Consider the following 12348-nt stretch of genomic DNA (forward strand, 5'->3'; position numbering starts at 1 on the left):
AATTTATTTTACTTTTTAATTATAGTGTTCCATTCAAACTTGAGTTTTTGTAAAATTAACTGGTTTTATCATCTTTTCGATGTTTTACAAAAAAAACATCAATGCATCGAATATATCAATACATCTTCAAAGAATCGGATTCAATGTGTCGCATTATACACAGCGAGGTAACGCCGCATGAGTCATGTTTTTTCGTGCCTGCAGCCGGCTCCATCGAATTATAAGACGTTGTCACGTCAAAAATCGCGTAAAAAATCTATTTTAATCGATTTTTTTTAATAATCGATTATGTTTTCACATCCCTAAATGGGATATATAGATTAATATCTAAAATTAGATGGGTCAGCATACAATAAGTGATTGATGGTCACTTCTGAGACTTGAGAGTTGAGACTCGCGTTCCTCAACAAAAGGACTATTCAGCACTAACAAAAAATATTTAATACATAATATATGTTGAATTCCATAAAAAACATCATGCACTTTACTGAAGTTCTTAATTTAGTTATATTTTCATCTTCCTCTAGAGATATAAGCGCATCTGAAATTTATTCTTTACTAATTTTTATACACTGTGCTGTATTTGTGTTCTGCAATCGCCAATCACCTATCAAAATATTGGGTTAGTGTTCATTCGGTTTTTGTTAAAGTTGCAAATTTAAATAATATCGCTTTTCAATGTAGTGAACAGCTTTAATATCAATATTTATAAAATGGAAGATGAAATCAATGAATGCATTCGGAAAAAGATACAGTGGACTCAATTGCCAGGAAATGTAAAGAAGGTACATAACAAAATGAATTACAAAGTTATGCATTATTATCAATTCTGTCCCTCTATTTTCCTATTGGAAACAAATATTTTAATGACAATTATAACACGTGTACTGCGCAATACTAATATTAGTAACTTAATTTTACTCTATAGGAAATTCAATATCGGAAACATATTAATCCGATAATATTTTAAATGTAATATCTCGATAATGAATCGTGTTATTACTTTTATTTCATTGTAACAATGCTAATAAATATATTTTAAGAATATATTATCTAACACTACTACTGGTACTGGTACTTGCCCTGTAACTCTTCATACATTTTTCTTTTAGTTACTCAATGATTCTCCAAAGGAATATGAAAGGTGTATATTAGACTTCAGTATTAAAAATCAACTGAGATTCAGAGGGAGCTTAGGTAAGATTTTTTTAGGTATACCATTTAGTTAGCAAAGCTATATGCTATATACATTACAATAAGACTACACCTATTAAACCTACATTATGTATTACTAGAAGGATGGGAGGATTTAAATAAGGATAAACACTTTTTTTCTAATTAAAATTTGTTTTCTGTTATTTGTTCATCTGTTGAAACTTGTTCTTTTTTCATGAGGTCAATAAAACTTAACCAGTTTTTAGGTAGATGATATGCCTCAAAGGAACTCTTTACAACCTGTTCCTAAGCAGGCATAAAAGCTATTTTTAACATATGTCTGTATCACATTAGAGATATTTATGTTCTTTTGTTTACAATAAGCTGAATAAAATCCTAAATAGTAGAATGGCTAAAAACTCAAAAATATAATGAAATAAAAGACTTAAAAATTGTCGAAGTTCACACTTCTACGATCTAACCAATTGCAACAACTTAAGTAGATTCTACCTTCATTTAGTTTATTAAAAATAAAAATGAATAAACATCAAATGACAAACAAATTAACAAAAAATTACTTTATTTGACTCAACAAATGAACCAATTTTTTTATGACACTGGAAGGAACTAGCGTATAACACACAGGCTAGGCCTACTTTAAACACTAGTGCTCATAGAAGTATATTATGTATAAGGTTAACCACAATGAATATTGTATCTCAACGATTCGTAACCTAGTGTATGTTTATAATATTTTAAATGTAAGTAATGTTTTTGAGTCAAATAAAGTAATTTTTATTTTATTATTATTATTTATTTTGACTTGAATAATCTTAAAATGCAGAATAATGAAATTATTAATCTTTGTATTATGTAAGCAGAATTACTATAATAATTAGAGGAGTAATTGTCATATTTCAGTGCGCTCAGTTCGAAAAGATGAAAGGAAATACTATGAGATGCTTGTACAGAGCAGTATACAGAGGCTCATGCTCTACCCATATCACTTAGCTGATATGATAGTTAAAGGTACACCAAATTTAAGATTTTACAGTTTATTATATCTTAAACTATGCATATGCATGATATGTGCACATCAACGTTAACTTAGATTAAAATTCTATATCTTATATAAATAAAAATTAATTGCCAAATATGTTGTTAAGCACAAAACTCTTTGTTTAACTATATTCCTTCTACTCTGAGGAAGTTTAATTTCGAAAGAAAAATTGGAAATGTCAAAAAAAAATTGAAATTAAAAAAAAGAACTTAAAATGTTCCATATGTACTAAATATATAGGCTTATTTAAAAAATAAACGTATTAGCCGAAAGTTTTCAAGGACAGCTAGTATATTAATAGATTTATTTTCTGATAGTTTACACATTGTATGCAAAATAGATTAAGTTTGGATATCCCATAAAAGATCAATTTTACAATAAACATTATTCCTTAAGTTATTTGTGAAAATGTTCTTTAAACTACCCTTTATATGTATAGTTTAATACATGGATCCTTATTCTCTGAAAATTATTTTCAGGTCTTAGAATTACTCCATTCATTTACTACATAGAAGTAGTGGCATTACTTATAGAAACCGAGAAAAGTTATGACACTATGCCGAATTTCACTGCAGCTGATTGTAAGTAAAGAAAATGTGTTCTTTTTAATACTTGTTTTTGTTTGTTGTCTTGTCTTGTTAAATAAAAAAGATATAATTGTTGTTTGAATTATGAAATGATATGCTAGACATAAATTTATTTAAGGATATGGAGCTGACACATATTTTGTCAGATCAGGCTATCTATCATCTTTAAACTTTAAGTAGCATTCCCAAACAATAGTGTAAATTATGTTACAATGAAATTTCGAATGGTTCATTCTGATAACTGAGAACAAATACTGATATTTGTCCACTCCATATTCTAATGTAATCTTGGACACAGATGAGTAATAAAGTTTATGTTGTGCCTCTTCTGTAGGTCTTCGTCTATTAGGCATAGGCCGTAATGAGTACTTAGAGCTAGTAGCAAAGGCTAGGTCCCTGGGTCGCCGCGGAAGGTCCAAGGCCATCCGTGGTCTGTTACCTCGAGTGCCTCTCAATATACCCATGCAACCCTGGTGGAGGGTAGAGCTCGGATATGTCCTCGAAGAAGATGTTAAAGTGAGTTCTAATTAAGTTCCAATTGTATCTTTTTGCAGTGTGATATTTTTTTTTCATAATTTAAATGTTTTTTTTTACAATAACAAAACTTAATTAATTAATGTTTAAAGGTTTCATATTGAAAATTGACATTATTAATACGTGTTTGATCTGACGGTGTTTACTTTGTGTTTGACTAACCGAAGGTTACATTCCATCCAGCCTCTCAATGAGAGTGAGAAGTCACTTATAGACCTCCTCATAGACCGAGGTTCTCAAACGGCCGGCACGCTCGACTACAACCTCGTTAAAAGCCTATACAGGTAACGTTATTCATAATATAATATGTTATGTTCTATTAACATTAACTGATAGTATATTATATACCTGCTCACAATTGTTTTCTATGTACGTGCGACTTTCATTTATTTGTTATACGTTTTATTTCAGGAGAGGTCTCGTCTACTTAGACGTGCCCATAACGGGGGCCGACAAAGTGTCCGTGCCCCCGTTGAAAGGGTTCGTGATGAATCGCATAGCGGGGGATTATTTTGAGACGCTGCTTTATAAAGTGTTCGTGTCTATTGACGAGCACACGAGCGTAGCCGAACTGGCCTCAGTGCTGCAGGTAATGATTGTTCAGAATCTGTATATAATTGGGAGAATTAGTTGAAGTTTTATATGTGCATTACGGTTTGTAGGTGGACGCGTCTCTGGTGAAGCAAGCGGTGTCCCTGTACTGCCGCCTGGGTTTCGCCGAGCACCTGCAGCCTCCCCCCGTCAACCCTCACCACGTCTCTTGGACGAACGCCATCACCACGCACCAGCATCGTCCGTCAGTTTATTTCAATTGATAGTATCTCTGATCTCGGGAATTGCCGGTTCCAATTGACAAGGAAGGCGTCTTGAGCAATATCAAGTGTTAGAGTTTTCTGAATGTACTTTTAAATGATGCAATATTATTTTCAGGTATCGCCAAATTACCCCTCTGTCGTTTGACTCGAGCTTAGACGAAGACGCCTTGCAAATGGAGCCGGTACTCATCAAGGATATGCCTTCGACCTCCAAGCAGGTGAGTTATATCAAAACATTGTGGACTCTAAAGATTTAAATGTAATGCTTATATATTTATTGTTGAAGTTGTTGTTCATTTTCCTAATGAATATGCGTGCCGCAACCTAATTAGGGCTAATTTACTGCTCTCAATATTAAAATAAAAAAATAAAATATAATATGTTTATTATGGAACATAAGATACAGGTATCACTTATTCCACGTTATTATATTATTAATCCCTACTCACCGGCAAAGAAGACAGAGAGTGTAGGCCGAAAGAAGAAGCCGGCGTAAAAAACTCTCGGTACTCTTTTAAAATAGCAAATCATCAAATAACACTTATTTTAAAACTAAGCCACAACTTAAGGCTTACGCAAATTAAGCCTTTTTACACAGCTTTTCTTTAATACATTTCCTAAATTTATTAAAAGGCAGAGATAAAAGAGCCTCTGGGATTTTATTAAAGAAGAGTATCCCTTTTCCCAAAAAATAATTACTCTAGATAGTCTAGTACGGGGAAATTGCAGCCTGCGTTTGTTCCGAGTATTAACATTGTGCGTATGTTTTATTCTAGAAATCTATTACGTGGTATTCCTATATATTATCTCTCCTCTTTTTCTTTCCCTAATGGTAGGGGAGCCCACGATGCTAAATGGGGATTTACTCGAGCGTCGTAGAGACCTATTGGGATGCAAAGCTTAGATAATAAGAAGAAAAAAATGTTATATGATATATAGCTTTTCATCGGTGGGGGAAGCAGCTATAGTTTGTTAAATATGTAAAAAAAAACTGTTGCATGGACATCCTCGAGCGCGTCAGATATTGATAAACTCAAACTCAAAAAAAAAAAATCGCAATTTTGAAATACTCAAGCGCGTTAGATTAAGATATATGTGGTTCATCTTTATGTTCTAAACGTACTGTCTCATAATCTGACGATTATCTAGAGGGATTCGCCTGATCTGACAAAATTTTTTTAGAAAAACGGTTCACCTAAAGGGCCATCCCTGCAACTTCCCGCTAATTCCGTTCCTGGGCACTTAAAATTGATATTTTGAGCTCGCTGAGTTCAAAGAAATAACATTTCTATGCATTTGAGCTCTTCCAGCTCGAAAGTCTGATAGAAGTTTCATAGAACACTATTTTTGGAATTTTCAAACCGCAATAACTTTTGAATGGATCAAGCAATTTTCAATTTTAATTGATAGAACCACAAATTTCGGAGTAATCCCGAAAAAACACTTTTTCGGGTTTCTTTCGTTCACGCTATCTCTCGAACGAATCAACCGCTTTTGACCAGCTTGGTGGCGATCGACGTAGTTTTTCAAGCTCAAAGGCGGATTAGTTTTTGAAGTTGATCGATAAAGAAACAACTTTAAAAAAAAATATTTCTTATTTTTTTTAAGATTTTTCAAAATTTCTCAAAATCTATCGGTCCGAATCGGTTCAAATTCACAGGAAATGTAATTTTGAGGGAAATATTTAGAACGTCGTTTAGTAGATTCCGATCGGTTTAAGGAAATGTAGGCATCACGTAGCTGCACGCATTTAACTTTATCGACGAATTTTTGATATTTCGGCTTGCGGAAATCGTCAGATTATATATTTTTCATTATTCTTGAATTATTTCCTTCAAAATAAAAAAAAAATTAGCTACGCTCGAGAATGTCGAGATGACGTTTTTTTTTTTACAACTTTGTTGCCCTCCCCTTTTTTTCCGTCACTCTCAAATTGTCAGATTAGTGGAATATACACTTTTTAGGATGTAATTAACTCACCCTACCTTAATCTGACGCGCTCGGGAATTTCTGATGGTCAATTTTTTGTTACTAATCTGATCCTGTCTCCTTCACGGGCGGCCTTATATATGGGCCTCATATTTTGTGGAGGTACTTAACCGGGTACAAGGTATCCCCCTATATATTAATCTGCCGCGCTTTATTAAATTCCGAAATCCCCTCTTGTGCTCCCCCTACCATAAAGATGGATTTCAAATCAATTGGAAATTCAAAATATATTTTATAGGAGTATAAAGGTGTGCGCCAGTGTGCTTTGTGACTTATTGTTGGATGCTCATATGCTTAGCTTTTTATATATTATTTTTGTAATCGTTAACACATTAAATCAATTAATTAATTTAAAAATGGTAGTTTTTTCATCTACCCCATAAGTGACTTTATTTTATTTCGTTTATGTGTTGCTTAAGTTTAAGCAGATTAATCGTATTTTCTTTCTATATAGAAATATATTTGTTTAAGTTACCACATGTACCCGCGGAGACGTCGACCACCAGCGGCGGACAGAGAGTGGCTGTCTTATTTGATTCGACGCTCGCCGCTTACCTCATGATGGGAAACTTGTCCCCAGTAAGGATTGTTTATCATACGAACACTGACTGTGACTGTACTCAAGTGTACCAGATTAAGATGTCTGCTCACTACATCGTCAGGCATGAAAACCAGCATATTAAAGCATTGACCGCAGCATCTGCGTATCATCCGAGTATCAGACACGTATCTTACACGTATCTTACGCGTATCATTCACGTATCATTCACGTATAACACGCGTATCATTCATATGTCTTCTCTATGAATGTCAAACGATGTGACGATTATAAACTTTTAATTGAAAATAACAGTTAATTGTGAGAAACGCGTTTAAGCTAAGATGGGAATATTTATTTATACATCAGTAAGAGTACGAAACGATGAATATTAGTATGTATTTCTTTTTCAGGATCTCAAGAGTCACGCGGTCACATTATTTGAAGTCGGTAAACTGTGCGATGAAAGTCTAGACAGTCTGCTTATGGAGCTGGATAAGGTGGGGTGTATGAAACGGTATTCTGCGATAGAGAACTGTTTCATTTTATTTGGTTTGAAAAACCTTATCGATGACTTCGTACTCGTCAGGTCGTCGCAGATCCAGAGATCGAGGGTGAAGCGCGACGGTACCTCGCGGCGGCCGCGTGCCTCCGGATAGCGCTGAGGACGCTGCGGCCGAAACTCCGTCCGTTGGACTTGTTGCGATGTGAAGCGCTGCATGCGCTCGATGCGCCAGCGCGGGCGAGACTGCTCGCTACGAAATATAGGTGAGTTTATTTCAAACTCAAACTCAAAATATCTTTATTCAAGTAGGTAACCAAGTACACTTTTGAATAGTCAAGTTAAATTAATCGTAAATTTACATTTACTACCAGTTCGCAAGTCAAGGGCGTAGAGCGGGTAAGAAGAACTGGCAAGAAACTTTCCGCCACTCTTTTTAATCGCCAAGTATTGTCATACAAATTTCTAAGATCATATAGGGTTGTACAGACACTTTGTTGTTATTTATTATGATCTATGATCAGAATAAAATTTATGGTATTTTCGATCCGGCTCGAAGGACCAATGTATATATTAATATATGTAATGTGTAGTCAGAGGACTGTGAAATGTGTGTTAAAAATTTATATGTATTGAATGTCAGGAGTATCTGAATAGTATGTTATGTATGTATGAGCAAGCTGCACTAGATGACTAAATATATGAGAGGGTGAGACGTAAAAACCTAACAACCCTACGGATCCCTAAGCCCTGCAGACCTACCCTAACACATAAATAGTGAATATATAAATAAGGACGTGTCTGCACCAAGACACCTAAGGTGACAGACGGAGACGGATCCTACCCTACGGGTAGGATCAAAGGTTCGAGGTGGTGGGATTATCTCAAAGCTACCGGGCAGGCTAACCACGATAATTAAGGGCTTGAAGTAGTCTTCGCCACTTTGAGAGGAAGCGAGAAATGAATACTGAGTTACCAACTCAACATCCAATTTATATCCTCACCTGTTCAAAGTACATTTATTAAAGTGCGATCTACTTGGGCTAAGGTATGCTTCCTTCACTGCCCAATCTTGGCCAATGCTCTCAAGACCAATATTATTGCCTGAGGCACCTCCACCGGCCTAATTCTTGTATTACGAACTGGCTAGACCTGTGTTTCCTCCTCGTCGGCCCCAGAATTTTACACAATATCTTGCGTTCCGCGACCAACTCTATTATGTTGAGCCTCCGAGCCTCACAGACTAGTCGCATAACAGTTTTGTATATACAAATTTTTGTGGTTCTGCTTCTTTTGCCTTCATCTATGTATTTTTCTCTTGCTCGCCTAATCTTGTCAAGGGGCGAAACCTAAGGAATGCCTTTGATGTTTCAGACTGGCGATATCGACGGCGCCCTTGAGCCGCGAGGCTAGAGCGGGCTCGGCCGCGTGCTCCCTGGCGCACGTGGGTCCCGCGCCCCCCGAGGCCTCTTCGCCCTGGATGAGGCTCTACTTGTACCACGTGGCGGGCTACGGACCCCCTACGCTGCTGCTCACTAAGGGTTTGTGCTTAACGTCTATGTGCCCTTTATCCAGCACTGTTTGCCTTCTAAGAAGTTATATTTAGCAGCATGGAGTTAACACTTTGTATTTTTGCGATCTCCGTTGGCTTTTCGACATAGTAAGGTTTAAAGAAATTCCACAGCTAAACCATTTGTATTGGATTAATAAAAGATACAGTTCGCTTCATCGTGAGGTTATGTCGAATTCAGGAACGGTTCTCCGCGGAGTGCCCAGATGTCTCCTCGGCTTCTCGCGGCTGGCCGTGTCTTGGTGGACGGCGGAATCCGAAGCCGCCGCGCTGCCGGCTGCCGCCGCATTAGCGGCGGCCAACTCGGCGCTCCGTCGGGGCCCCGTGCTGCTTCAGGCGGCCGGAGTTAGGGCCCCGCCGCACGTGGCGCATTTGGCCTTCCCCCCGGCTTCCATGGATGACGCTGAAGGTCGGTATAAAGCGATGTAATGCCTATTATATTTATATACAGACGCGTAATGGTTAAACAAGCTCCGTGACGTCTTTAATAGAAAACTAATCGGTGAATGGTTTATTGTCAGCTCCACATTAAGTAAAAAAGAAATAACTTTTGTAGATCATCAATGTCTATGGCGTAAGCACGGTGGGCTTAGGCGCCTCATGCGAAGATTGCGTCTCACGCGCACTGCGGGGTACGTGACGCTGGCCGATATCGGAGTGCCTGACCTCGGCTGTGCGAGACCTCCCTCCACCGTACAACTTAGTAAGTCAAGGCTTTCATAATTATTGCATCCGCAAATCTTTATCGGTCGCATATTTAATTGGTCTACATGTAATATAATGGTGGAGATGATTTTTTTAGTAAAATTATTGTTTCAGTTCAAAGTCGGAAGAAAAAGGATATATGCGGCATGGCCAAACCAGTCAGCGAACTATCTCTATCCTCTAACGAATCCTGCGAAAAGACCACAGAGTTCAAAGCCATAAACAATAGACTACAGTCGCCCATAGAATCCCACTTTGCCGTCACGCCGACCACTGACAGCAAAACCGGCTCCCCCGCCAACGGTTTCACGAGCGCCGAAGGCGGGAAATTATTATGTGAAGAGTTAGACAGTCTAAACGTGGACACCCACAGAAGCAAAGAGTCCATCGCGGGCAGCGATGATTTTGTACCCATACATTCCACTTCGACCAGCATAGAAGACTTGAAACATTCCAAAATGTCGATTAGCAAAGAGTCCTTCACGGACGATCTGATTCCGATACATTCCGGAACGCCTAGCGTAGAGAATCTGAAGTTTGACAAAAAGGAAGAGAAGTCGGTCGATCTGTTGAGTCCGGCGGAGGAATCGGTGTCTATGTTCACTCAGTTGAGCAACAAGTTGACGGAGATAAGCGGAGAGGGAGACAGCGGCGTTGACACGGCACACAATTGTTCCGACGACGAGACTTGTAAACCCGAGGTTCGTATTATCCACAATAAAGCTGTTTTTAATTAACCACGAGCGGTACTTTCTGAATAAGTTAGTAATTCTTTTTTGGGAAAAAGGGATACTCTTCTTTAATAAAATCCCAGAGGCTCTTTTATCTCTGCATTTTAATAAATTTAGGAAATGTATTAAAGAAAAGCTGTGTAAAAAGTTACTACAAAGTTAACGATTATCTAGTTGATAAAAGAGCCTGGGACTTGTGCTAGACAGGCTACTTCTAATTAATTTGCGATATTTGTTTTAAAATAAGTGTTGTTTGATGATTTGCTATTTTAAAAGAGTACCGACAGTTTTTTACGCCGGCTTTTTCTCTCGGCCTTTACCCTCTGTCTTCTTTGCCGATGAGATACCTATAAAATCTTTTTATTTTAATATATTATTTCAGCGATGGACCATTCTAGACCTTCAGTTCGGTATACCTCTGTTCGATGAAGCGTTGTGTGAAAAGGTCTGTCAGAGCATTGTGGACAGGATAGCGAAACCAGAATTGTAAGTGACGCTGCATTTGACATGATTTTTCCCATTTTGTACTGATTTATAAATTTAAAAATGCAATGTACTGAATTCCAGATTAGAAAAAATAAAAGAAGACAATGAATTTATAAGAGGAGACTTATTAAAATTTGTGTCCCAATGTCAGGTGAGTCATTTATAATATTTAAATTAATTTTTACCGAGTATTATTACTGCATTGTGCCATCTGAGATGTGAAAATTGTTAAAAGAAGTGTTTTTTACGTTACAGTACTATCCCGGTGAAGATATGGGCATAGTGAAGAGAGGAACCTTGGTTCCTTTGCCGAGAAAAAACCTAGTTTTTGAAAACGGCCGAATCAGCGAATGGAGTGGAAAGTGACACGTTCGCCTAATTTTAGTGAATGTGATATAGTTATATTTTAGTGAATGACCATTTCAAGTAGCATTTTGTGGTCTAGATACAGAACAGCAGTTACAGTTCTCCACACTTCCAGTTTCTTGAGTTCAGTAATTTAAATTATTTTCTATACTTCCTGTGAATTTTTTTTAGATTAAGGTTGTCGAAACAAACATTTCTTTGTTCAGACTAGCCCTTTCATTTATAGAAATGAAGCAGCCTCGTTGTATCTATTCTATCTATCTGTCTCTTTTCAATACAGTGTAAAATATATTGTCAGAAAGGGACGAAATAATACATTGTTTAAAAAGTGTATGGCACCTTTTTGGTTCTATTGTTAGCAACAGAAATGTATTTCAAGCTAAAATTGATGAAACACTTGCTGTAATGCTTTACTTTATGTAGCAGATGTATACTTTTTTAATGTTTTCGGGCTTAAGTGTTGTGAGCCTTGTGTAAACATGAAACTCTTAGACAAGTTACGTGTACTTTATGGTTCATATCTGAATGAATAAAGAATATCCTTTGTAAAAGATTCTTTACTGTATAACTTAGCCATGTTCGTGTCATTTTAAATTTATGTTTTGTATGTGGAAAAATAGCATCCCTTTAATGAAGATAACTAATGACTAAGTATCGATTTTTTGTTTTGATTTTCACAATACACGTTATATTAGTTAATTGTTATAACCTTCGATTAAGCTACTGCAATATTATTTTATATGTACGCATTTTGTTATAAGTTTCATTTATTCATAATTTTATATTTTATTAAAAATAAAAACATAAAATACGAAGTAAATATGTATAAACATATATATTTATATATATATCGAAAATTTACTTAATTGTTGTGTTTAATATATAATTGTTAATAATTTAAAGTGTTTAGTTTTATAAAATTTCTTCCATAATTAAAATTATTATGTTAAGGAAATATGTAATGATAAACGAGATTTAAAACTATTCATATATTTCAAAGGTCACAAAGATTTTGTGGTTCTATTATTTTTTGCATCTCCTACTAGTTACTTTTGTTTAAATATAGTATATAATAGATGTAGAAATTAACAATTGTGTACTTGTAATAATAGGTAGTTAACTGTACCGTCCGCTATATTATGTAGAATTTATAGCATATTATTTTATTTGCGAAATTGTGATATTTTTATTTTGCTATATACATTACAAGAGGTTTTTTGGTTCATTTCTTAGCACAGTCAGTCTTTATACCTTAGATCTTTTAATAAAGTGTATATCTCATTGTAATTCTAGGTGCAAAGTCCTTTCTG

General features: G+C 36.1%; 1 protein-coding gene across 2 annotated transcripts; it reads left to right on the top strand.

Moving 5' to 3' along the window:
• The first annotated feature begins 553 nt into the window (after nucleotides 1-553).
• On the top strand, nucleotides 554-11821 carry LOC125055711 (protein FAM91A1). 2 transcript variants are annotated; one of them, XM_047658206.1, is made up of 19 exons: nucleotides 567-785; nucleotides 1113-1197; nucleotides 2077-2184; nucleotides 2695-2796; nucleotides 3137-3318; nucleotides 3520-3620; nucleotides 3748-3925; nucleotides 3999-4132; nucleotides 4267-4369; nucleotides 6612-6719; nucleotides 7092-7178; nucleotides 7268-7446; nucleotides 8555-8721; nucleotides 8932-9159; nucleotides 9307-9453; nucleotides 9570-10156; nucleotides 10569-10672; nucleotides 10754-10823; nucleotides 10928-11821. In XM_047658206.1, the coding sequence occupies exons 1-19, from the start codon at nucleotides 714-716 to the stop codon at nucleotides 11036-11038; spliced, it is 2853 nt and encodes a 950-aa protein (XP_047514162.1). In that variant the 5' UTR covers nucleotides 567-713; the 3' UTR covers nucleotides 11039-11821. The 2 variants fall into 2 exon arrangements, with proteins under 2 accessions (XP_047514171.1, XP_047514162.1); XM_047658215.1 differs by lacking the exons at nucleotides 10754-10823; nucleotides 10928-11821 and having other exon boundaries at nucleotides 554-785; nucleotides 9570-10211; nucleotides 10554-10677.
• Nucleotides 11822-12348: the final 527 nt, after the last annotated feature.

Source organism: Pieris napi, chromosome 2 (assembly GCF_905475465.1).
Source record: "Pieris napi chromosome 2, ilPieNapi1.2, whole genome shotgun sequence".
NCBI classification, from domain to species: Eukaryota; Metazoa; Arthropoda; class Insecta; order Lepidoptera; family Pieridae; genus Pieris; species Pieris napi.